Source organism: Oncorhynchus gorbuscha, unplaced genomic scaffold (genome assembly GCF_021184085.1).
Source record: "Oncorhynchus gorbuscha isolate QuinsamMale2020 ecotype Even-year unplaced genomic scaffold, OgorEven_v1.0 Un_scaffold_3897, whole genome shotgun sequence".
Taxonomy (NCBI): Eukaryota; Metazoa; Chordata; class Actinopteri; order Salmoniformes; family Salmonidae; genus Oncorhynchus; species Oncorhynchus gorbuscha.
In genome coordinates this window covers 16,212-41,532 of record NW_025748039.1, presented here as the reverse complement: position 1 = coordinate 41,532, position 25,321 = coordinate 16,212, and the positions used below count along the sequence as shown (strand labels likewise).

At 44.8% G+C, this 25,321-nt stretch overlaps 1 protein-coding gene across 1 annotated transcript; it reads right to left on the bottom strand.

Annotated features, from left to right (window-relative positions):
• Window positions 1-7,443: 7,443 nt before the first annotated feature.
• On the bottom strand, window positions 7,444-25,290 carry LOC124028242 (39S ribosomal protein L13, mitochondrial-like). Its single transcript, XM_046340355.1, has 6 exons — window positions 25,057-25,290; window positions 24,567-24,690; window positions 20,080-20,173; window positions 19,445-19,505; window positions 9,003-9,089; window positions 7,444-7,560 (listed from the first exon to the last, which is right to left on the bottom strand). Exons 1-6 carry the CDS (start codon window positions 25,081-25,083, stop codon window positions 7,486-7,488), a joined length of 468 nt encoding a protein of 155 aa, XP_046196311.1. The 5' UTR covers window positions 25,084-25,290; the 3' UTR covers window positions 7,444-7,485.
• Between the last annotated feature and the right edge of the window lie 31 nt (window positions 25,291-25,321).

Sequence of the window (25,321 nt, the reverse complement as noted above, 5' to 3'; positions counted from 1 at the left end):
TGAGATACACTGATGAGCAGAGTACTATGGGAAATGTAGTTTACAAAGTGGAGTTGTTGCCTGAAACAGATTCCTATTCTTTCTCAGACTCCCCATCTTTGGAACAGGTTGACGGGCCAAAATCACTGTTTTGTTTCCATGTCTTGATCATTAAAATGTGTTCTATCATCAATTACATTTTAGGGGTTTTTATTGCCCCCTTGACATTCCTGTCGTGAACGTGGAGTGTTCCTTGAACACGGTGTTACTGGAAAGAATTCAACTTGGAGCCTCCTCCCGATTTTAAAAATGGAAACCACCTGAGGTGATGTTTCACCCACCAGACATCACACTATTCATCTCAACGTTTTCATTTGAAAGAAAAGGACCGTCTCTGCTCAAGTCTTTGAGAAAATAAAAAACATCTTTAAAATTGTTAACAAGTTTCATAAAAGTCTCCTCCCTTTAAGTTGGTCTTCGTATTAAAAACAGCACTTCTCAGCAGTAAAAACCCCTAATAGAATACAGCTTTAGGACACATGTTCTGCTCTTACCTTGAATGGCACCCGGTTCCCTTTATAAAGGGCCCAGGTCAAAAGTAGGGCACTACATAGGAAAAGGGTGCCCTGTTGGGACACAGGCTTTGTGTAAAAATGTCATGAGAAAGGTAGGATTGGGACAATTAACTTGAGATTGATGACATTCGCACGCAAAGTGAGGGGAAGTTAAATAAAGGCTACATTTCCCTCACTGGATGGACAACGTGAGGGTCGTGACAAATGTCAATTTAATCTTCTTTGGAAAATATTGCTCGCTAAACCAAAAAAAAGAAATTCCATGAATGTGATTAATTTGAGTGAGCTGGTTAGTTGCTAGGGTTTAGTGTTGATTGAAATGTAGGCTACCTTATAAGTGTGATACATATGTCTAGACGGGCTTTTCACGTTGAAATGGAGGAGTAGATGATATAGATCATATACATTCCAGACAGGAAAGGCTTTTGAAACATGGCAATAGCAACTGGGGGGTACAGGCTCCTTTCTATAGCTAGTGACTGTATGTCTGGGGTACAGGCTCCTTCCCTATAGCTAGTGACTGTATGTCTGGGGTACAGGCTCCTTTCTATAACTAGTGACTGTATGTCTGGCGTTCCTCCTTTCTATAGCTAGTGACTGTATGTCTGGGGCTCCTCCTTTCTATAGCTAGTGACTGTATGTCTGGGGTTTCCTCCTTTCTATAGCTAGTGGCTCACTCTGCATTTCTGTTCATGAGTGACTGATATCTGGGTTCCTCTTTCTATAGCTAGTGACTGTATGTCTGGGGCTCCTCCTTTCTATAGCTAGTGACTGTATGTCTGGGGTTCCTCCTTTCTATAGCTAGTGGCTACTGTATGTCTGGGGCTCCTCCTTTCTATAGCTAGTGACTGTATGTCTGGGGTTCCTCCTTTCTATAGCTAGTGACTGTATGTCTGGGGTTCCTCCTTTCTATGGCTAGTGACTGTATGTCTGGGGTTCCTCCTTTCTATGGCTAGTGACTGTATCTACGAGAATCTCTTTCTGCTGGCTTTAGTGACTGTGCGTCTGGGGTTCCTCCTTTCTATAGCTAGTGACTGTATGTCACAGGAGTACAGGCTCCTTTCTATAATGCTAAGTGACTGTGCGTCCTGGGGTTCCTCCTTTCTATAGCTAGTGACTGTATGTCACAGAGTTCCTCCTTTCTATAGCTAGTGACCGCTGTATGTCTGGGGCTTCTCCTTTCTATAGCTAGTGACTGTATGTCTTGGGTTCCCTCCTTTCTATAGCTAGTGACTGTATGTCTGGGGTTCCTCCTTTCTATAGCTAGTGACTGTATGTCTGGGGTTCCCCCTGTCTATAGCTAGTGACTGTATGTCTGGGGTTCCTCCTTTCTATAGCTAGTGATTGTATGTCTGGGGCTCCTCCTTTCTATAGCTAGTGACTGTACGTCTGGGGCTCCTCCTGTCTATAGCTAGTGACTGTCGTCTGGGGTACAGGCTCCTTTCTATAGCTAGTGACTGTACGTCTGGGGCTCCTCCCGTCTATAGCTAGTGACTGTATGTCACAGGGCTCCTCCCGTCTATAGCTAGTGACTGTATGTCTGGGGCTCCTCCTTCAGGGGCAGGTCTAGCTAGCTATCCTTCCAAGTGAGGCCACAGTATAGCAGCCCCTGCGGTTCAGGGCAGGTCTGGCTATCCATCCTTCACAGTGAGGCCACAGTATGGCAGCCTGCGGTTCAGGGCAGGTCTAGCTATCCATCCTTCACAGTGAGGCCACAGTATAGCAGCCTGCGGTTCAGGGCAGGTCTGGCTAGCTATCCTTCAAAGTGAAGGCCACAGTATAGGCAGCCCTGCGGTTCAGGGCAGGTCTAGCTATCCATCCTTCTGATGAGGCCACAGTATAGCAGCCTGCGGTTCCGGTCAGGTCTATCTAGCCATCCTTCACAGTGAGGCAGCCTCCCTAGCTACAGTATAGCTCACAGTGGGTTAGAAATGAAGGCCACAGTATAGCAGAGCTATGTTTCAGGGCAGGGACGCTGGCAGACCATCCCTCACATTAACTGAGCCTGGCACCGTAGCCTTGGCTGGGCATCGTGCCTCACCACATTAACAAAAGTGGAAAAGTGCCACTGAATCAGGGGCAGAGCTCCTCACTGAGACACATAATACATCACTCCTGGGGAGAGTATAGTGGGCCTGGCTGTCTCAACCCGCCACGGACTACATGAGGTAAATACATATTTATGATAATGCCAATCCCATTTCCTATTAGGCTTACGGGGCTTGCAAATCTGTAGACTATTTATTCAGAGATTGTTTACACTGAGCCACAGAGGCAGTCAGTGAGAATGTCACCAAAAACAGATGGATTCAGAAACCATAGAGCTCGTCTTAAGCATAGAGGTAAGCCATCTAGAGTAGGGTGCAGACGGATGACAATGAGGCAGTTGCAACTAGGACATCAGCAGTATGATGCTGTCCTAGCTATAGAAATCAACAACATGATGCTATCTAGAACTGGGACATCAACAACATGATGCTATCCTGGCTATAGAACTAGGACATCAACAACATGATGCTATCCTGGCTATAGAACATCAGCAACATGATGCTATCTAGCTATAGAACTAGGACATCAACAACATGATGCTATCCTAGCTATAGAACTAGGACATCAGCAACATGATGCTATCTGTGCTAGAACTAGGACATCAACAACATGATGCTATCCTAGCTATAGAACTAGGACATCAACAACATGATGCTATCCTAGCTATAGAACTAGGACATCAACAACATGATGCTATCCTAGCTATAGAACTAGATCAACAACATGATGCTATCTCGCTATAGAAACTAGATCAACAACATGATGCTATCCTAGCTATAGAACTAGATCAACAACATGATGCTATCCTAGCCTATAGAACTAGATCAACAACATGATGCTATCCTAGCTCCATAGAACTAGATCAACAACATGATGCTATCCTAGCTATAGAACTAAGTCAACAACATGATAATATCTAAGCTATAGAACATCAACAACATGATGCTATCCTAGCTATAGAACATCAACAACATGATGCTATCCTAGCTATAGAACATCAACAACATGATGCTATCCTAGCTATAGAACATCAACAACATGATGCTATCCTAGCTATAGGACATCAACAACATGATGCTATCCTAGCTATAGAACATCAACAACATGATGCTATCTAACTATAGAACATCAACAACATGAGTACTGTCCCTGGCTATAGAACATCAACAACATGATGCTATCCTAGCTATAGAACATCAACAACATGATGCTATCCTAGCTATAGAACATCAACAACATGATGCTATCCTAGCTATAGAACATCAACAACATGATGCTATCCTAGCTATATAACTAGGACATCAACAACATGATGCTATCCTAGCTATAGAACTAGGACATCAACAACATGATGCTATCCTAGCTATAGAACATCAACAACATGATGCTATCCTAGCTATATAACTAGAACATCAACAACATGATGCTATCCTAGCTATAGAACTAGGACATCAACAACATGATGCTATCCTAGCTATAGAACATCAACAACATGATGCTATCCCCTATGGCTATAGGACATCAACAACATGATGCTATCCTAGCTATATAGGACATCAACAACATGATGCTATCCCTAGCTATAGAACATCAACAACATGATGCTATCCTAGCTATAGAACATCAACAACATGATGCTATCCTAGCTATAGAACTAGGACATCAACAACATGATGCTATCCTAGCTATAGAACATCAACAACATGATGCTATCCTAGCTATAGAACATCAACAACATGATGCTATCCTAGCTATAGAACATCAACAACATGATGCTATCCTAGCTATAGAACATCAACAACATGATGCTATCCTAGCTATAGAACATCAACAACATGATGCTATCCTAGCTATAGAACATCAACAACATGATGCTATCCTAGCTATAGAGCCAGTACAGTAGTCGTTATTTTGATAGTTCCATTTCTCCTCTCCTGCTGTGGAAACCAACTAGAAGAGTGATTTCTCTCAGTGCTGGCGGCCGACCACTCCTCTATTCTCACACACCAGACACCACCGGCTCAGTTCTCAGTCTCCTCCTGTTAACTCCCTATAACCACTACACCAGTTAACACCCTATAACCACTACGCCACTACACCAGTTAACACCCTATAACCACTACGCCAGTTAACACCCTATAACCACTACGCCCAGTTAACACCCTATAAGCACTACACCAGTTAACACCTATTAACACTACTTAACCACTATAAAACACTACCCAGTTAACACCCTATAACCACTACACCAGTTAACACCCTATAACCACTACACCAGTTAACACCCCTATAACCACTACACCAGTTAACACCCTGTAACCACTACACCAGTTAACTCCCTATAAACACTACATCAAAGTCACTTCTGTGTTATTCAAGTGAGTTATAGCTGCAGTCCATTTGAGTTTGTGTGATCAGAATCTCAGATTCCCCCCTGAACCTCAGCCAGCAGGCCAAACATTCTCCCCAGTAGGCCAAACATTCTCCCCGAGTAGGCCAAACATTCTCGCATTAGGCCAAACATTCTCGCAGTAGGCCAAACATTCTCCCAGTGGGCCAAACATTCTCCCAGTCGGCCAAACATTCTCCCAGTCGGCCAAACATTCTCCCAGTGGGCCAAACATTCTCCCAGTGGGCCAAACATTCTCCCAGTGGGCCAAACATTCTCCCAGTGGGCCAAACATTCTCCCAGTGGGCCAAACATTCTCCCAGTGGGCCAAACATTCTGATGGGCCAAACATTCGATGGGCCAAACATTCTCCCAGTGGGCCAAACATTCTCCCAGTGGGCCAAACATTCTCCCAGTGGGCCAAACATTCTCCCAGTGGGCCAAACATTCTCCCAGTGGGCCAAACATTACACTACAAGAATGATGTCACGGTGTTCTGGAATGTCACTGTTTTCTGTCAGGTTGAAAACTCCAGATTTCTTTTCATTACAGACAGGAAATGCGTGGTGGCTGTTCTGGCCGTCTCATTATCACGTCAATGTCTATTTCCTGTGTGATATGTTTTAACGGACACGCTCCGTAGGTCGTCCTGACCAATCACTCGGTGGTTACTAGAAAACCCCATATAAACATACTGCTCTCTATAAAACCCTCCTCGGTTCCACTGCTCATTGGGGTGAATTACTGGCCTCATAAATAGTTAGCATGAATTCGATGACAGAGTACCTCTCTAGTATTTCAATACGGCTTTAAAAGGAAAGATCTTAAGTGCATTAACACACGTGGGGTGTCAGTGTTTGAAAAAGTGAAGTCCACAGTCTCAATCTTGAGAGAAACATCAACAACCCCAACGGGGTTCCATCTCAGCCACCACTCTGCAGCATTGGCTTTCCATTGCAATCAGCATTGGTTGTGTGTGTTGTGGTGTGTTGCGTGTTGTGGTGTGTGTGTGTGTGTGTGTGTGTGTGTGTGTGTGTGTGTGTGTGTGTGTGTGTGTGTGTGTGTGTGTGTGTGTGTGTGTGTGTGTGTGTGTGTGTGTGTGTGTGTGTGTGTGTGTGTGAATGAGGGGTCAGTCCATGGCCCAGACCACCATTTCCCCTCATTGAGCCACTTAACTCTATAGGAACATGACCGATCGCGTTTTAACAGGCCGTGCTCTTTATCATAATGGAATCATTTGTCAGCCCGGTAACAAGATCCCGTTTCTCACATCAATAAAGAGGAAGACGGTGCTATACTTCTCCCATCCTTACTTACGGTAATAACAGAAGTAGGTTTCACGAACACACAAAAAATGTTTTCACTAAATAATTATTTTGGGTTTCTACTAGTTATTTGAATGTTTGTGGTAAGCTAAAGCTAGCGTAACATTTTAGGTCATAAAATGCTTAAAGATTTGCCCGCTCTGGTAGAGAGCAGCATCATAAGGCATTTAACTGCGTCACGGCTGATGTGAATAGCAGGCTGTGGACTGAGGAACGATGGATCACTGCCATGGCTGAAGGAACACAGCAGTCTGTAATGGAACTATGGCATGTGTCTCTTACTCAAATAAACCAGTCTGTTCCTCTATAAACCAGTATGTTCCTCTATAAACCAGTCTGTCCCTCTGTAAACCAGTCTGTCCCTCTGTAAACCAGTCTGTCCCTCTGTAAACCAGTCTGTCCCTCTGTAAACCAGTCTGTCCCTCTGTAAACCAGTCTGTTCTAAATGTGTCTGTTCCTCTATAAACCAGTCTGTTCCTCTGTAAACCAGCCTGTTCCTCTATAAACCAGTCTGTTCTAAATGTGTCTGTTCCTCTATAAACCAGTCTGTTCCTCTATAAACCAGTCTGTTCCTCTATAAACCAGTCTGTTCCACTATAAACCAGTCTGTTCCTCTATAAACCAGTCTGTTCTAAATGTGTCTGTTCCTCTATAAACCAGTCTGTTCCGCTATAAACATAAACCAGTCCGTTCCTCTATAAACCAGTCCGTTCCTCTATAAACCAGTCCGTTCCACTATAAACCAGTCCGTTCCTCTAGAAACCAGTCCGTTCCTCTAGAAACCAGTCCGTTCCTCTAGAAACCAGTCCGTTCCTCTAGAAACCAGTCCGTTCCTCTATAAACCAGTCCGTTCCTCTATAAACCAGTCCGTTCCTCTATAAACCAGGTTGTTCTAAATGAGCTAGAGGCCCGGGGTGGAGAGAACTGTGTGTGTGTGTGTGTGAGGATATGTGGGTGTGATTAAGGATGGTGTGTGTGTGTGAAGATTTGAAAGTGTGTGTGTGAGGATATGTGGGTGTGATTAAGGATGGTGTGTGTGTGTGTGAAGATGTGAGAGAGAGGGTGTGTGTGTGTGTGTTTGCACGTATGCGTCCATGGAGGAAGGCTGGGAGAAGAAGGTACTCACGGGTCCACACAGTGGGGAGCTTCTCGCTCCTCCTGGCTGTACTCATTCAGCCTGCGAGGGATCTCTGGGCTGAGGCAGCTCCTCCGTCAGGTTCAGAAGGATGTCCTCAGGAAGATCCTGCCAGTGCAATTACATACAACAGTCATTTCATGGATCTGTGGCGGGCACCTCGGCTCTAACCAGGGACAGGAACACAGTCTTAGGTTTGTAGGTGTCTTTACTTTTCAGAGGGAAAACACACCTGGGTTAGAGAGAGGTGCAAGTCAAAGGAAAGTAAGACTTTTATATTTATATACCGTATAATGAGAAGCTAGAGTCAGACTAGACGTGTCTAAATGCTTTACCACAATAGAAACCAGTCAGACTTGCGTTGATTGGAAACCAGTCAGACTTGCGTTGATTGGAAACCAGTCAGACTTGCGTTGATTGGAAACCAGTCAGACTTGCGTTGATTGGAAACCAGTCAGACTTGCGTTGATTGGAAACCAGTCAGACTTGCGTTGATTGGAAACCAGTCAGACTTGCGTTGATTGGAAACCAGTCAGACTTGCGTTGATTGGAAACCAGTCAGACTTGCGTTGATTGGAAACCAGTCAGACTTGCGTTGATTGGAAACCAGTCAGACTTGCGTTGATTGAAACCAGTCAGACTTATGCGTTGATTGGAAACCAGTCAGACTTGCGTTGATTGGAAACCAGTCAGACTTGCGTTGATTGGAAACCAGTCAGACTTGCGTTGATTGGAAACCAGTCAGACTTGCGTTGATTGGAGTCAGACTTGCGTTGATTGGAAACCAGTCAGACTTGCGTTGATTGGAAACCAGTCAGACTTGCGTTGATTGGAAACCAGTCAGACTTGCGTTGATTGGAAACCAGTCAGACTTGCGTTGATTGGAAACCAGTCAGACTTGCGTTGATTGGAAACCAGTCAGACTTGCGTTGATTGGAAACCAGTCAGAACCAGTCAGACTTGCGTTGATTGGAAACCAGTCAGACTTGCGTTGATTGGAAACCAGTCAGACTTGCGTTGATTGGAAACCAGTCAGACTTGCGTTTGATTGGAAACCAGTCAGACTTGCGTTTGATTGGAAACCAGTCAGACTTGCGTTTGATTGGAAACCAGTCAGACTTGCGTTGATTGGAAACCAGTCAGACTTGCGTTTGATTGGAAACGAGTCAGACTTGCGTTGATTGGAAACCAGTCAGACTTGCGTTTGATTGGAAACCAGTCAGACTTGCGTTGATTGGAAACGAGTCAGACTTGCGTTTGATTGGAAACGAGTCAGACTTGCGTTTAATTGGAAACAAGTCAGACATGTGTTATCGCTGATATTTCTATGTCTGTTCTTGGCTGAATGTGTCATCATTTAAAATGACTAAACAAATTAAAGTCAATCAAATCAACATGTCAAGACATATTCAGTCCACAACAGGAGAATAAAGACCAGTTATTTTATCTTCAGGGAAGAGGTGTCGTGTGTGGCATCATTCTTTTTACTAAAACATCTCATTTCATCTTCACACATATTAGATGTGAAAGTCTTAAAAGACAAGTCTTACATCTTCAGGGAAGAGGTGTAGTCGTTGCATCATGGTCCTTCTGGAGAGGTTCCTAGGCAGCATCCCGTACACTGCCAGCTTCACTATCTGGAGGAAGAAGAGGAAGATAGAAGAAGAGTGGACTCTGGATCCAGCGCTTGGATAGGCTACTCAGATTCAGTCCCTAATGGCACACTAGCCCACTATAGGGAATCCTAATCACTATATAGGGAATCCTAGATCACAATATAGGGAATTCTAGATCACAATATAGGGAATCCTAGATCACTATATAGGGAATCCTAGATCACTATATAGGGAATCCTATATCACTATATAGGGAATCCTAGATCACAATATAGGGAATCCTAGATCGCTATATAGGGAATCCTAGATCTTATATAGGGAATCCTATTGAAGTATATAGGAATCCTAGATCACTATATAGGGAATCCTAGATCACTATATAGGGAATCCTAGATCACTATATAAATCCTAGATCACTATATAGGGAATCCTAGATCACTATATAGGGAATCCTAGATCACTATACAGGGAATCCTAGATCACTATACAGGGAATCCTAGATCACTATCACTATACAGGGAATCCTAGATCACTATACAGGAATCCTAGATCACTATATAATCCTAGGGGAATCCTAGCGCACTATATAGGGAATCCTAGATCACAATATAGGGAATTCTAGATCACAATATAGGGAATCCTAGATCACTATATAGGGAACTATATAGGGAATCCTAGATCACTATATAGGGAATCCTAGATCACAATATAGGGAATCTAGATCACTATATAGGGAATCCTAGATCACTATATAGGGAATCCTAGATCACTATAGGGAATCCTAGATCACTATATAGGGAATCCTATATAGAATCCTATATAGGGAATCCTAGATCACTATATAGGGAATCCTAGCGCACTATATATGGAATCCTAGATCACTATATAGGGAATCCTAGATCACTATATAGGGAATCCTAGATCACTATATAGGGAATCCTAGATCACTATATAGGGAATCCTAGATCACTATATAGGGAATCCTAGATCACTATATAGGGAATCCTATAGCGCACTATATATGGAATCCTAACTATATAGGGAATCCTAGCGCACTATATAGGGAATCCTAGATCACTATATAGGGAATCCTAGATCACTATATAGGAATCCTAGATCACTATATAGGGAATCCTAGATCACTATATATAGGGAATCCTAGATCACTATATAGGAATCCTAGCGCACTAGGGGTATCCTAAAGATCAGGGTATCCTAAAGCACTATAGGGAATCCTAGATCACTATATAGGGAATCCTAGATCACTATCCAGGGTATCCTAGATCACTATATAGGAATCCTAGATCACTATATAGGGAATCCTAGATCACTATATAGGAATCTAGATCATATATAGGGAATCCTAGCGCACTATATATGGAATCCTAGATCACTATATAGGGAATCCTAGATCACTATATAGGGAATCCTAGCGCACTATATAGGGAATCCTAGATCACTATATAGGGAATCCTAGCGCACTATCCAGGGTATCCTAGGAACTATCCAGGGTATCCTAAAGCACTATCCAGGGTATCCTAAAGCACTATCCAGGGAATCCTAGATCACTATATAGGGAATCCTAGATCACTATCCAGGGTATCCTAAAGCACTATATAGGGAATCCTAGATCACTATATAGGGAATCCTAGATCACTATATAGGGAATCCTAGCACACTATATAGGGAATCCTAGATCACTATATAGGGAATCCTAGATCACTATATAGGGAATCCTAGATCACTATATAGGGAATCCTAGCGCACTATCCAGGGTATCCTAGTGCACTATCCAGGGTATCCTAAAGCACTATATAGGGTATCCTAGTGCACTATCCAGGGTATCCTAAAGCACTATCCAGGGTATCCTAGATCACTATATAGGGAATCCTAGATCACTATCCAGGGTATCCTAAAGCACTATATAGGGAATAGGGTGCCATTTGGGACACTTTCACAGACATTTGATATGAGACAGTTGGATCAGGGTTGTCATGGTTACAGCTCTGGAGAAGAACAAGGTTGAGGTCCATCATTGAACCTTTAATATGTCTGCAGTGGTGACCAGTAGAGATCCTGTTAGGTCCAGACAGGGATACTACTAAGCAGGATCAATGAGTCAGCCAGCTAATCTCCCTCATTTGTTCTTAGAAGTATATACTTTAAAACGGACATGGTCTAATTTACCCAACATCCAGAAACACATAAGTTTAGCTTTCTTAAATGAAACCGAAAAACAATAGATATTTCTGGATGTTCATCAAAGTCAGCTGGCTAAATAATTGATTCTTCTTTGTACAAAACCCCTCAGGTCTGTTCTCTATGACCCTGTCCAGAAACAACCCCTCTATTTACCCCTATCCCTGTGTAGCTCAGTTGGTAGAGCATGGCGCTTGTAACGCCAGGGTAGTGGGTTCGATCCCCGGGACCACCCATAACTAGAATGTATGCACACATGACTGTAGTCGCTTTGGATAAAAGCGTCTGCTAAATGGCATATATATATATATATATATAGAGACACTTGGGTGGATCTGATAGAAGGTACTAGATTAAGCAATATGGTAATATCTCCTCTACCTTACCCTCTTTAGATATAAAGTTGTCTACAGGGGAGACTCTTTACTATACCCCTGCAATAGGGTTTGTATTCCTCGTATCCCTCCCTCACTCTGTGGTGTGACACATATTCAGTGTTTCTTGGAGCGTGTGTCACGATCGCCAACTGGTAGCAAATCATTTAGGTCGTGTGAAAAAAATGGTGTTATCCTCAAACTAATACCCTGAATGCTCAGCTCGGGAGGCAGGTAGCCTAGTGGTTAGAGCGTTGGGCCAGTAACCGAAAGGTTGCTGGATCGAATCCCTGAGCTGACAAGGTAAAAACCTGTCCTTTTGCCCCTGAACAAGGCAGTTAACCCATTGTTCCCCGGTAAATAATCATTTGTTCTTAACTGACTTTAAATAAAGTTTACATAAAATGTGCCTCTGCCCCTCCCTGCCCCACCGCTCCCCTCCTCTGCCCCCCCCCCTCCCTGCTCCCAGCTGTCCCTCCTCTGCCCCCTCCCTGCTCCCAGCTGCCCCTCCCTGCTCCCAGCTGCCCTCCCTGCTCCCAGCTGCCCCTCCCTGCTCCCAGCTGCCCCTCCCTGCTCCCAGCTGCCCCTCCCTGCTCCCAGCTGCCCCTCCCTGCTCCCAGCTGCCCCTCCCTCCTTCCGTTGGCAAACCAACCATCAAAATGACATGTTATTCCTACATAACCGTCCACCACTCAAATCCATCCTCTGCAATAAGAAAACCAAGTGAGGGGAAGAAACATCCAATCTCATCTACCATTTCCAGCTTAATCCCTTCATACATATCTATCCCCTGTGAAAATTAAATCAGTCCTACTCCTGTTAAATGACGACCGGGGTGTGTGGAAGACGGATGTGTGTTGTATAGGGACACCATCCGTCACCACGGCTACAGAAGGTGGATGTCACCCCGATGTGATCATTACCCACAATTACCTGTGATAGATTCTCCCCCCGTTGGAATAACTCAGCTAGAGACATGCATCCATCTCATTAATGGAGGTATAACGTGCTAGAGGAACCTGAGGAGGGCTGGAGGGGGGCTGGAGACGGGAGGGGGGAGAGAGAGAGGAGGGGAAGGAAGATGCAACTGGCTAGGGCTGGGGAGGAGCGCTGAGGAGAGGGATGAGGACAGTTAGGGAGAGGTGGGTTAGGGGAGAGAGGAGGTTTGGAGAGGGCTGGGGGCAGGCAGGCAGTTGGCCAGGTCTTGGAGCTCTGCCCTGGGCCATTCTGCTATACAGTATGGGACTGGGATAGGATAACATGTGGCTGTTCAGTTCTCTGTTCTGGGGTAGGATAACATGTAGCTGTTCAGTTCTCTGGGCTGGGGTAGGATACCATGTGGCTGTTCTGGGGTAGGATAACATGTGGCTGTTCTGGGGTAGGATAACATGTGGCTGTTCAGTTCTCTGGGCTGGGGTAGGATACCATGTGGCTGTTCTGGGGTAGGATAACATGTGGCTGTTCAGTTCTCTGGGCTGGGGTAGGATACCATGTGGCTGTTCTGAGGTAGGATAACATGTGGCTGTTCAGTTCTCTGGGCTGGGGTAGGATAACATGTGGCTGTTCTGGGGTAGGATAACATGTGGCTGCTCTGGGGTAGGATAACATGTGGCTGCTCTGGGGTAGGATAACATGTGGCTGGTCTGGGGTAGGATAACATGTGGCTGGTCTGGGGTAGGATAACATGTGGCTGGTCTGGGGTAGGATAACATGTGGCTGGTCTGGGGTAGGATAACATGTGGCTGTTCTGGGGTAGGATAACATGTGGCTGTTCAGTTCTCTGGGCTGGGGTAGGATAACATGTGGCTGTTCTGGGGTAGGATAACATCTGGCTGTCCTGGGGTAGGATAACATGTGGCTGTTCTGGGGTAGGATAACATGTGGCTGGTCTGGGGTAGGATAACATCTGGCTGGTCTGGGGTAGGATAACATGTGGCTGGTCTGGGGTAGGATAACATGTGGCTGTGCTGGGGTAGGATAACATGTGGCTGTTCTGGGGTAGGATAACATGTGGCTGTTCTGGGGTTGGATAACATGTGGCTGCTCTGGGGTTGGATAACATGTGGCTGTTCTGAGGTAGGATAACGTGTGGCTGTTCAGTTCTCTGGGCTGGGGTAGGATAACATGTGGCTGTTCTGGGGTTGGATAACATGTGGCTGCTCTGGGGTAGGATAACATGTGGCTGCTCTGGGGTTGGATAACATGTGGCTGTTCTGAGGTAGGATAACATGTGGCTGTTCTGAGGTAGGATAACATGTGGCTGCTCTGGGGTAGGATAACATGTGGCTGTGCTGGGGTAGGATAACATGTGGCTGTTCTGGGGTAGGATAACATGTGGCTGTTCTGAGGTAGGATAACATGTGGCTGCTCTGGGGTAGGATAACATGTGGCTGTTCTGGGGTAGGATAACATGTGGCTGTTCTGGGGTAGGAAATGCTTACTTCCAGGTTTTAACCAATAGTGCAAAGAAGGTATTAGGTGAACAATAGGTAAGTAAAGAAATAAAACAGTAAAAAGACAGGCTACATACAGTAGCGAGGCTACATACAGTAGCGAGGCTACATACAGTAGCGAGGCTACATACAGTAGCGAGGCTATATACAGTAGCGAGGCTACATACAGTAGCGAGGCTACATACAGACACAGGTTAGTCAGGCTGATTGAGGTAGTATGTACATGTAGATATGGTTAAAGTGACTATGCATATGATGAACAGAGAGTAGCAGTAGTGTAAAAAGGGGTTGGTGGGTGGTGGGACACAATGCAGACAGCCTGCTTAGCCAATGTGCTGGAGCACTGGTTGGTCGGCCCAATTGAGGTAGTATGTACATGAATGTCTAGTTAAAGTGACTATGCTGATCAGATGAACAGACAGAAGCAGCAGCATGTTGAAACATCGGGAGGTCGACTGAGGAAAAGGGAACATGTAGCACTTAAACTCAAAGGAAGGTGTAAATTACAGCCCGGTTTATTGTAATGTGGGGAGGAGGGTCACTGCACTGCTAGGAACTAGATGAGTCAATACAATTGGAAAAGGGAGGATTCATGTATATCTGGGCTTAGCTATAGGTACATTTAATTAGTATATACGTGAGCTTAGCTATAGGTACATTTAATTAGTATATACACGTGGGCTTAGCTATAGGTACATTTAATTAGTATATACGTGGGCTTAGCTATAGGTACATTTAATTAGTATATACACGTGGGCTTAGCTATTGGTACATTTAATTAGTATATACGTGAGCTTAGCTATTGGTACATTTAATTAGTATATACGTGAGCTTAGCTATAGGTACATTTAATTAGTATATACGTGAGCTTAGCTATAGGTACATTTAACTAATATATACGTGGGCTTAGCTACAGGTACATTTAATTAATATATACGTGGGCTTAGCTATTGGTACATTTAATTAGTATATACACGTGAGCTTAGCTATTGGTACATTTAATTAGTATATACGTGGGCTTAGCTATAGGTACATTTAATTAGGATATACGTGAGCTTAGCTATAGGTACATTTAACTAATATATACGTGAGCTTAGCTATAGGTACATTTAATTAATATATACGTGAGCTTAGCTATAGGTACATTTAATTAATATATACGTGAGCTTAGCTATAGGTACATTTAATTAATATATATGTGAGCTTAGCTATAGGTACATTTAATTAATATATACGTGGGCTTAGCTACAGGTACATTTAATTAGTATATACGTGGGCTTAGCTATAGGTACATTTAACTAATATATACGTGAGCTTAGCTATAGGTACATTTAATTAGTATATACGTGAGCTTAGCTATAGGTACATTTAACTAATATATACGTGAGCTTAGCTATAGGTACATTTAATTAATATATACGTGAGCTTAGCTATAGGTACATTTAATTAATATATACGTGAGCTTAGCTATAGGTACATTTAATTAATATATATGTGAGCTTAGCTATAGGTACATTTAATTAATATATACGTGGGCTTAGCTACAGGTACATTTAATTAGTATATACGTGGGCTTAGCTATAGGTACATTTAACTAATATATACGTGAGCTTAGCTATAGGTACATTTAATTAGTATATACGTGAGCTTAGCTATAGGTACATTTAATTAACATTCATGTATGCGAGGCAACACAAACTAAAAGTATACACTGAAACATAAGACCATCCATCTAAATAAGAGCAAGGCAGAGAGAGAAAACATACAGCTGAATTTAACCTGAAATGGGTTTGGTTTTATTCCTTGAAAAAGTTCATCTCTGGGTTGTAAATAATCTGTGCTGCTGTTCCTTTATCTTCCTGCACACCCAGCTAGGCCTTTCCCCAGATTACAGTAGACCTTCTCCTAAAGGTCTAATCGTCTGACAGACCAGCATCAGCAGAGATCCTGTGTGTCTGTGATAATACACACCCAGCTAGGCCTTTCCCCAGAAATACAGTAGACCTTCTCCTAAAGGTCTAAACGTCTGACAGACCTGCATCAGCAGAGATCCTGTGTGTCTGTGATAATACACACCCAGCTAGGCCTTTCCCCAGAAATACAGTAGACCTTCTCTAAAGGTCTAAACGTCTGACAGACCAGCATCAGCAGAGATCCTGTGTGTCTGTGATAATACACACCCAGCTAGGCCTTTCCCCAGATTACAGTAGACTTTCACCTAAAGGTCTAAACGTCTGACAGACCAGCATCAGCAGAGATCCTGTGTGTCTGTGATAATACACACCCAGCTAGGCCTTTCCCCAGATTACAGTAGACCTTCTCCTAAAGATCTAATCGTCTGACAGACCAGCATCAGCAGAGATCCTGTGTGTCTGTGATAATACACACCCAGCTAGGCCTTTCCCCATATTACAGTAGACCTTCTCCTAAAGGTCTAAATGTCTAAAAGACCTGCATCAGCAGAGATCCTGTGTGTCTGTGATAATACACACCCAGCTAGGCCTTTCCCCAGATTACAGTAGACCTTCTCCTAAAGGTCTAAACGTCTGACAGACCAGCATCAGCAGAGATCCTGTGTGTCTGTGATAATACACACCCAGCTAGGCCTTTCCCCAGATTACAGTAGACCTTCTCCTAAAGATCTAATCGTCTGACAGACCAGCATCAGCAGAGATCCTGTGTGTCTGTGATAATACACACCCAGCTAGGCCTTTCCCCATATTACAGTAGACCTTCTCCTAAAGGTCTAAATGTCTAAAAGACCTGCATCAGCAGAGATCCTGTGTGTCTGTGATAATACACACCCAGCTAGGCCTTTCCCCAGATTACAGTAGACCTTGTCCTAAAGGTCTAATCGTCTGACAGACCAGCATCAGCAGAGATCCTGTGTCTGTGATAATACACACCCAGCTAGGCCTTTCCCCAGATTACAGTAGACTTTCACCTAAAGGTCTAATCGTCTGACAGACCAGCATCAGCAGAGATCCTGTGTGTCTGTGATAATACACACCCAGCTAGGCCTTTCCCCAGATTACAGTAGACCTTTGCCTAAAGGTCTAATCGTCTGACAGACCAGCATCAGCAGAGATCCTGTGTGTCTGTGATAATACACACCCAGCTAGGCCTTTCCCCAGATTACAGTAGACTTTCACCTAAAGGTCTAATCGTCTGACAGACCAGCATCAGCAGAGATCCTGTGTGTCTGTGATAATACACACCCAGCTAGGCCTTTCCCCAGATTACAGTAGACCTTCTCCTAAAGGTCTAATCGTCTGACAGACCTGCATCAGCAGAGATCCTGTGTGTCTGTGATAATACACACCCAGCTAGGCCTTTCCCCAGATTACAGTAGACCTTCTCCTAAAGGTCTAAACGTCTGACAGACCAGCATCAGCAGAGATCCTGTGTGTCTGTGATAATACACACCCAGCTAGGCCTTTCCCCAGATTACAGTAGACCTTTGCCTAAAGGTCTAATCGTCTGACAGACCAGCATCAGCAGAGATCCTGTGTGTCTGTGATAATACACACCCAGCTAGGCCTTTCCCCAGATTACAGTAGACCTTCTCCTAAAGGTCTAATCGTCTGACAGACCAGCATCAGCAGAGATCCTGTGTGTCTGTGATAATACACACCCAGCTAGGCCTTTCCCCAGATTACAGTAGACCTTCTCCTAAAGGTCTAATCGTCTGACAGACCAGCATCAGCAGAGATCCTGTGTGTCTGTGATAATACACACCCAGCTAGGCCTTTCCCCAGATTACAGTAGACCTTTGCCTAAAGGTCTAATCGTCTGACAGACCAGCATCAGCAGAGATCCTGTGTGTCTGTGATAATACACACCCAGCTAGGCCTTTCCCCAGATTACAGTAGACCTTTGCCTAAAGGTCTAATCGTCTGACAGACCAGCATCAGCAGAGATCCTGTGTGTCTGTGATAATACACACCCAGCTAGGCCTTTCCCCAGATTACAGTAGACCTTCTCCTAAAGGTCTAATCGTCTGACAGACCTGCATCAGCAGAGATCCTGTGTGTCTGTGATAATACACACCCAGCTAGGCCTTTCCCCAGATTACAGTAGACCTTCTCCTAAAGGTCTAATCGTCTGACAGACCAGCATCAGCAGAGATCCTGTGTGTCTGTGATAATACACAAGTGTCTCTGTCTGAAATCCTCCCTGATGATCCTGCAGGAGAACACTCCCCCTCTGGAACCAGAGGGACGGGAGACTTACAAGGACAGACAATTCATTACACCATAATTCATTCTCTCTCTCTCTCTCACACCCTCTCTCACACCAGCGGGCCATTTATAACCTTTATAGACAAAACACGTCACACAACTGTGTGACAGCTCATATTTCATCACATGAACATCGATACATAACAGCAATGCAAAATGCAACTACTGTCCTGAACGAATGAAACTTTAAAGGCTGAAGTTACTGTACACCTGAGAGGACAGTGTTTATTCAGTGTTTCCAAACAGACTGCAGTGGCCCCACCAATAAAACAGTAGTTAACTCACCGGTCAGTTTATTAGGTACACCATCCTGTTCACTACAGACAGTGAGTCGTCACGTGGCTGTGGCTTGCTATATAAAGCAGGCAGACAGGCATCGAGGCATTCAGTTACCCTTCTAAAACCAGTGACCTAAGCGACTTTGAGCGCGGTATGACCGTCGGTACCAGGCTCGCCGGATCCAGTACCTCAGAAATGGCTGCATTCCTGGGCTTTTCACACACGACAACGTCCAGAGTTTACAGAGGAACGGAGCGACAAACACAAAACATCCAGTCAGCTGCAGTCCTGTAAAACAGCTGGTTGATGAGAGACGTGGAAGGAGAAGGAGAAGAATGGTGCAAGTCAACAGGCAGACAAATAACCATAACCAGGCCACAAACAGACAAATAACAGGACAGTACAACAGTGGTGTGTTGAACAGCATCTCAGAACACACATCTCGTCGCTTCCTGTCATGGATGGACTGTTGCAGCAGACGACCACACCGGGGTTCCACTCCTATCAGCTAATAACAAGAAGAAGTGTCTCCAGTGGGAACATGATCACCAACACTTGAGAAGTGGAAAAACATTCTCTGGTCCGACGAATGGCGGTTTCTGTTGAGTCAAGCTGATGGCCTTCAGAGTCCTGATGGTGTCAACGGTACAGGCTGGTTGCTGTGGTGTACTGCCATCCAATCTGCAGCAACTGCGTGACGCCATCGCGTCAACATGGACCAACATCCCTGTGGAATGTTCCCCAAGAATTCTGGCTGTTCTGGAGGCAAAGGGTGGGGTCCGACTCGGTACTAGACAAGTGTACCTAATAAACTGACTCTCAATACTTACTGCTTTGGGGTCTTTCGAATGTAGCTGGGTGGCTGTGACTTGTTTAAATCCACCCGGGTACCTTTGGGAAAGAAACAAGACTGAAATTAGAGGACGACAATCAACGTTACACACATATACTTAGTCAACCACATCGCTCACTACACACATAGACTTAGTCAACCACATCACTCTACACACATAGGCTTAGTCAACCACATCACTCATTACACACATAGGCTTAGTCAACCACATCACTCTACACACATAGACTTAGTCAACCACATCACTCTACACACATAGACTTAGTCAACCACATCACTCTACACACATAGACTTAGTCAACCACATCCCTCTACACACATAGGCTTAGTCAACCACATCCCTCTACACACATAGACTTAGTCAACCACATCCCTCTACACACATAGGCTTAGTCAACCACATCACTCTACACACATAGGCTTAGTCAACCACATCACTCTACACACATAGACTTAGTCAACCACATCCCTCTACACACAGATCAGTTCACATGCTCCATGTTTTCAATGAAGTTCTTCTTGATTGATGAGTAAACACAGATACAGAATAACACTCGTGTTGTGTTGACTGGTTAATTCCATGTGTAGCAGACAGACGGTCTGAGGCCTTACTGGGTGTGAGAGGAGTACATCTTCTGTTCCCATTTGTTCCCAGAGAAGGCTATGTGTCGGCTGTTCATGACTACTACGTGGTCTCCAACATCACCTGAGGAACACAGAGACACGTCCTCATTAGAAAACATCACAAACTACGTTGAAACTCCGTAGAAACAGATTTTGCTGACATGTTCCAAGGGATGTTCTTTTAGCTCCTTTCAAAAGATTATCAAGGAATACAGGAAAAGATTCATCATTTGATTGCCTGCCACCACAACAAAAAGGTGGTTTCTGAATTAGATATGATGGGTAGAGAATGATAGATGACTAAGTGGTTGACTTGCAGGTAGCCTAGTGGTTAGAGTGTAGGGACGGCAGGTAGCCTAGTGGTTAGAGTGTAGGGACGGCAGGTAGCCTAGTGGTTAGAGTGTAGGGACGGCAGGTAGCCTAGTGGTTAGAGTGTAGGGACGGCAGGTAGCCTAGTGGTTAGAGTGTAGGGACGGCAGGTATCCTAGTGGTTAGAGTGGAGGGACGGCAGGTAGCCTAGTGGTTAGAGTGTAGGGACGGCAGGTAGCCTAGTGGTTAGAGTGTAGGGACGGCAGGTAGCCTAGTGGTTAGAGTGTAGGGACGTCAGGTAGCCTAGTGGTTAGAGTGTAGGGACGGCAGGTAGCCTAGTGGTTAGAGTGTAGGGACGGCAGGTAGCCTAGTGGTTAGAGTGTAGGGGCGGCAGGTAGCCTAGTGGTTAGAGTGTAGAGACGGCAGGTAGCCTAGTGGTTAGAGTGTAGAGACGGCAGGTATCCTAGTGGTTAGAGTGTAGGGACGGCAGGTATCCTAGTGGTTAGAGTGGAGGGACGGCAGGTAGCCTAGTGGTTAGAGTGTAGGGACGGCAGGTAGCCTAGTGGTTAGAGTGTAGGGGCGGCAGGTAGCCTAGTGGTTAGAGTGTAGAGACGGCAGGTAGCCTAGTGGTTAGAGTGTAGAGACGGCAGGTAGCCTAGTGGTTAGAGTGTAGAGACGGCAGGTATCCTAGTGGTTAGAGTGTAGAGACGGCAGGTATCCTAGTGGTTAGAGTGTAGAGACGGCAGGTATCCTAGTGGTTAGAGTGTAGGGACGGCAGGTAGCCTAGTGGTTAGAGTGTAGGGACGGCAGGTAGCCTAGTGGTTAGAGTGTAGGGGAGGCAGGTAGTCTAGTGGTTAGAGTGTAGGGACGGCAGGTAGTCTAGTGGTTAGAGTGTAGGGACGGCAGGTAGCCTAGTGGTTAGAGTGTAGGGACGGCAGGTAGCCTAGTGGTTAGAGTGTAGGGACGGCAGGTAGCCTAGTGGTTAGAGTGTAGGGACGGCAGGTAGCCTAGTGGTTAGAGTGTAGGGACGGCAGGTAGCCTAGTGGTTAGAGTGTAGGGACGGAGGTAGCCTAGTGGTTAGAGTGTAGGGACGGCAGGTAGCCTAGTGGTTAGAGTGTAGAGACGGCAGGTAGCCTAGTGGTTAGAGTGTAGGGACGGCAGGTAGCCTAGTGGTTAGAGTGTAGGGACGGCAGGTAGCCTAGTGGTTAGAGTGTAGGGACGGCAGGTAGCCTAGTGGTTAGAGTGTAGGGACGGCAGGTAGCCTAGTGGTTAGAGTGTAGGGACGGCAGGTAGCCTAGTGGTTAGAGTGTAGGGACGGCAGGTAGCCTAGTGGTTAGAGTGTAGGGACGGCAGGCAGCCTAGTGGTTAGAGCGCTGGACCAGTAACCAAAAGGTTGCTTGATCGAATTCCCGAGCTGACAGGTAAAATATGACGTTCTGCACCTGAACAAGGCAGTTAATCCACTGTTCCCCGGGCGCCGATGACGTAGATGTTAATTAAAGCAGCCCCCCGCATCTCTCTAATTAAGAGTGGTTGGGAGAAACGACAGTCCATCATTACATTTAGAGATGAAGGTCAGTTAATCCGGAAAATTTCAAGAACTTTTAACAGTTTCTTCAAGTGCAGTTGCAAAAACCATCAAGTGTTATAAAGAAACTGGCTCTAATGAGGACCACTACAGGAAAGGAAGACCCAGAGTTACCTCTGCTGCAGAGGATACGTTCGTTAGTTACCAGCCTCAGAAATTGCAGCCCAAATAAATGCTTCAGAGTTCAAGTAATGGACATCTCAACATCAACTGTTCAGAGGAGAACAGTTGATGTTCAGACCTTCATGGTGGAATTGCTGTAAAGAAACCACTACTAAAAGGTCACAAGAAACGTGCTTGGGCCAAGAAACACGAGCAATGGACATTAGACCGGTGGAAATCTGTCCTTTGGTCTGATGAGGCCAACATTTAGATTTCTGGTCCCAACCACACTGTCATTGTGAGACACAGAGTAGGTGAATGGAGCACGGATGAGCTGGTGACACTGTCTGTGATTTAATTAGAATTCAAGGCACACTTAACACACGTAACCAGCATGGCTACCACAGCATTCTGCAGTGACACGCCATCCCGTCTGTTTTGCCCTTAGTGGGACTATCATTTGATTTTCAACAGGACAATGACCCAACACACCTCCAGGCTGTGTAAGTGCTATTATTATCAAGAAGGAGAGTGATGTAGTGCTGCATCAGATGACCTGGCCTACACAATCACCCGACCTCAACCCAATTGAGATGGTTTGAGATGAGTTGGACCACAGAGTGAAGGAAAAGCGTGCTCAGCATATGTGGGAACTCCTTCAAGACTGTTGGAAAAGCATTCCAGGTGAAGCTGGCTGAGAGAATGCCAAGAGTGTGAAAAGCTGTCATCAAGGCAAAGGGTGTCTACTTTGAAGAACTTCAAATATATTTTGATTTGTTTAACACTTTTCTGGTTACTACATGATTCCATGTGTGTTATTTCATAGTTGTGATGTCTTCACTATTATTCTACAATGTAGAAAATAGTAAAAAAAATAAAGAAAAATGAATGAGTAGGTGTGTCCAAACTTTTGACTGGTGCTGTATAAAACAAGAGAATAAAACCCTTCTTAGTTTGAATGGTTAGTCAACAACCAGCATGAAACATTAGAATAGGTCAAACAGGGTCATGGAATAGGTCAAACAGGGTCATAGAATAGGTCAAACAGGGTCATAGAATAGGTCAAACAGGGTCATGGAATAGGTCAAACAGGGTCATAGAATAGGTCAAACAGGGTCATAGAATAGGTCAAACAGGGTCATGGAATAGGTCAAACAGGGTCATAGAATAGGTCAAACAGGGTCATAGAATAGGTCAAACAGGGTCATGGAATAGGTCAAACAGGGTCATAGAATAGGTCAAACAGGGTCATAGAATAGGTCAAACAGGGTCATAGAATAGGTCAAACAGGGTCATGGAATAGGTCAAACAGGGTCATGGAATAGGTCAAACAGGGTCATGGAATAGGTCAAACAGGGTCATAGAATAGGTCAAACAGGGTCATAGAATAGGTCAAACAGGGTCATGGAATAGGTCAAACAGGGTCATAGAATAGGTCAAACAGGGTCATAGAATAGGTCAAACAGGGTCATAGAATAGGTCAAACAGGGTCATGGAATAGGTCAAACAGGGTCATGGAATAGGTCAAACAGGGTCATGGAATAGGTCAAACAGGGTCATAGAATAGGTCAAACAGGGTCATGGAATAGGTCAAACAGGGTCATGGAATAGGATTCCAGCCGTTAACAGAGCACAGCTCCAGGGATGAGGGGAAAGTAATGGACAGGGTTCTCCATCCCTCAGGGTCCCTGCTACACACAACCATTAACAGAGCACAGCTCCAGGGATGAGGGGAAAGTAATGGACAGGGTTCTCTATCCCTCAGGGTCCCTGCCCACACACAACCATTAACAGAACACAGCTCCAGGGATGAGGGGACAGTAATGGACAGGGTTCTCCATCCCTCAGGGTCCCTGCCCACACACAACCATTAACAGAACACAGCTCCAGGGATGAGGGAAAGTAACGGACAGGGTTCTCCATCCCGAGGGGCTGCCGAGTGGCGCAGTGGTGTAAGGCACTGTATCTCAGTGCAAGAGGCGTCACTATAGTACCAGGTTCGAATCCAGGCTGTATCACATTGGGAGTCCCATAGGGACTAGGTAGGTCGTCATTGTAAATAAGAGTTTGTTAAAGGTTACACATATCCCTCAGGGTCCCTGTCCACTCACATGGACCTTCACATCAGGTGACGAGGCATTCACCTCACAGTCAAATACAATTAGTGTGAATAGACACAGGTTTTGAAGGAATGCTGAAGGCAGTTGATGAAAAATAAGAGGTGTGTGGGTACTATGCCTTCTGGTTATGTGCATAGTTGGGGTCTATTGGTTTCACAGTGATACTTTAGCGCCACCATGTGGTCATTGTTATGGCCACAAACAAATCTCTGATTATGGAGAATATGTCCTGGCTGGCTGTGAAGAAAACATCAAATTAAATACTCAAATCAACTGCAGACTGTATTGCACAGTCACACACATTCAGCAAAACACATAATTTCTAAAACGGGCATACTAACTAGCTATCTACTTACTCAGTGCATGGTAGATAGGTTTGTGTTTCCCCTGTAGCCTGATTGCACACATAGTGGCAATCTTCCCTGGAGGCTGCATCCGAGCGTCTATCAGGTACCACGACCTGGCAAAGGTAGCCCATTGCTGAATACGGGGAACAGAGAGAGAGAGAGAGAGATCAAGTCAATTCTGAGTTTCAGACACAGTAGTAGCACAGCATCCCTCATCAACACACAGTTGTCAGCTCTCAAGCCACAAACATGTAGCTGCACGCTGGCTTGGGCCCACGGATTATATTCATACAATAAATCATTGCAAGAAAAGATCCCACTGTAATTTAAGACTACGATTAATAAAGAGATTAGCTAGTTGGACAGATTGCGGATAGCTAGCTAGCTAACGTTAGCTCCATATACCATCGGATAGCGATGAGTTTTGCATATAACTGACACATTTACACATTTAATGCTGGTTCTAAATACAATTACGTATAAAAAAATAAAGTATTACCTGGGCAGATTTAGTAAAACTGGACATACTACTTGAATTACGAGCACATCATTCCAGATTGACCCCCAATGTGAGCAGATGGTGCAGCGTTGTATTGAGTCGAAACATGGATAAAAAAAACTCCGTTCCTGGGTCCAAATTGTAAATCTGTTCCTGAAATCCTGAATGGATAACTAGTACATTTTCGGTGAATAATATGTAACCGATGATATTGGTATATTTTAGGGAGAAAACCATCAAAGAATATGCCAAACAATATTTGGTT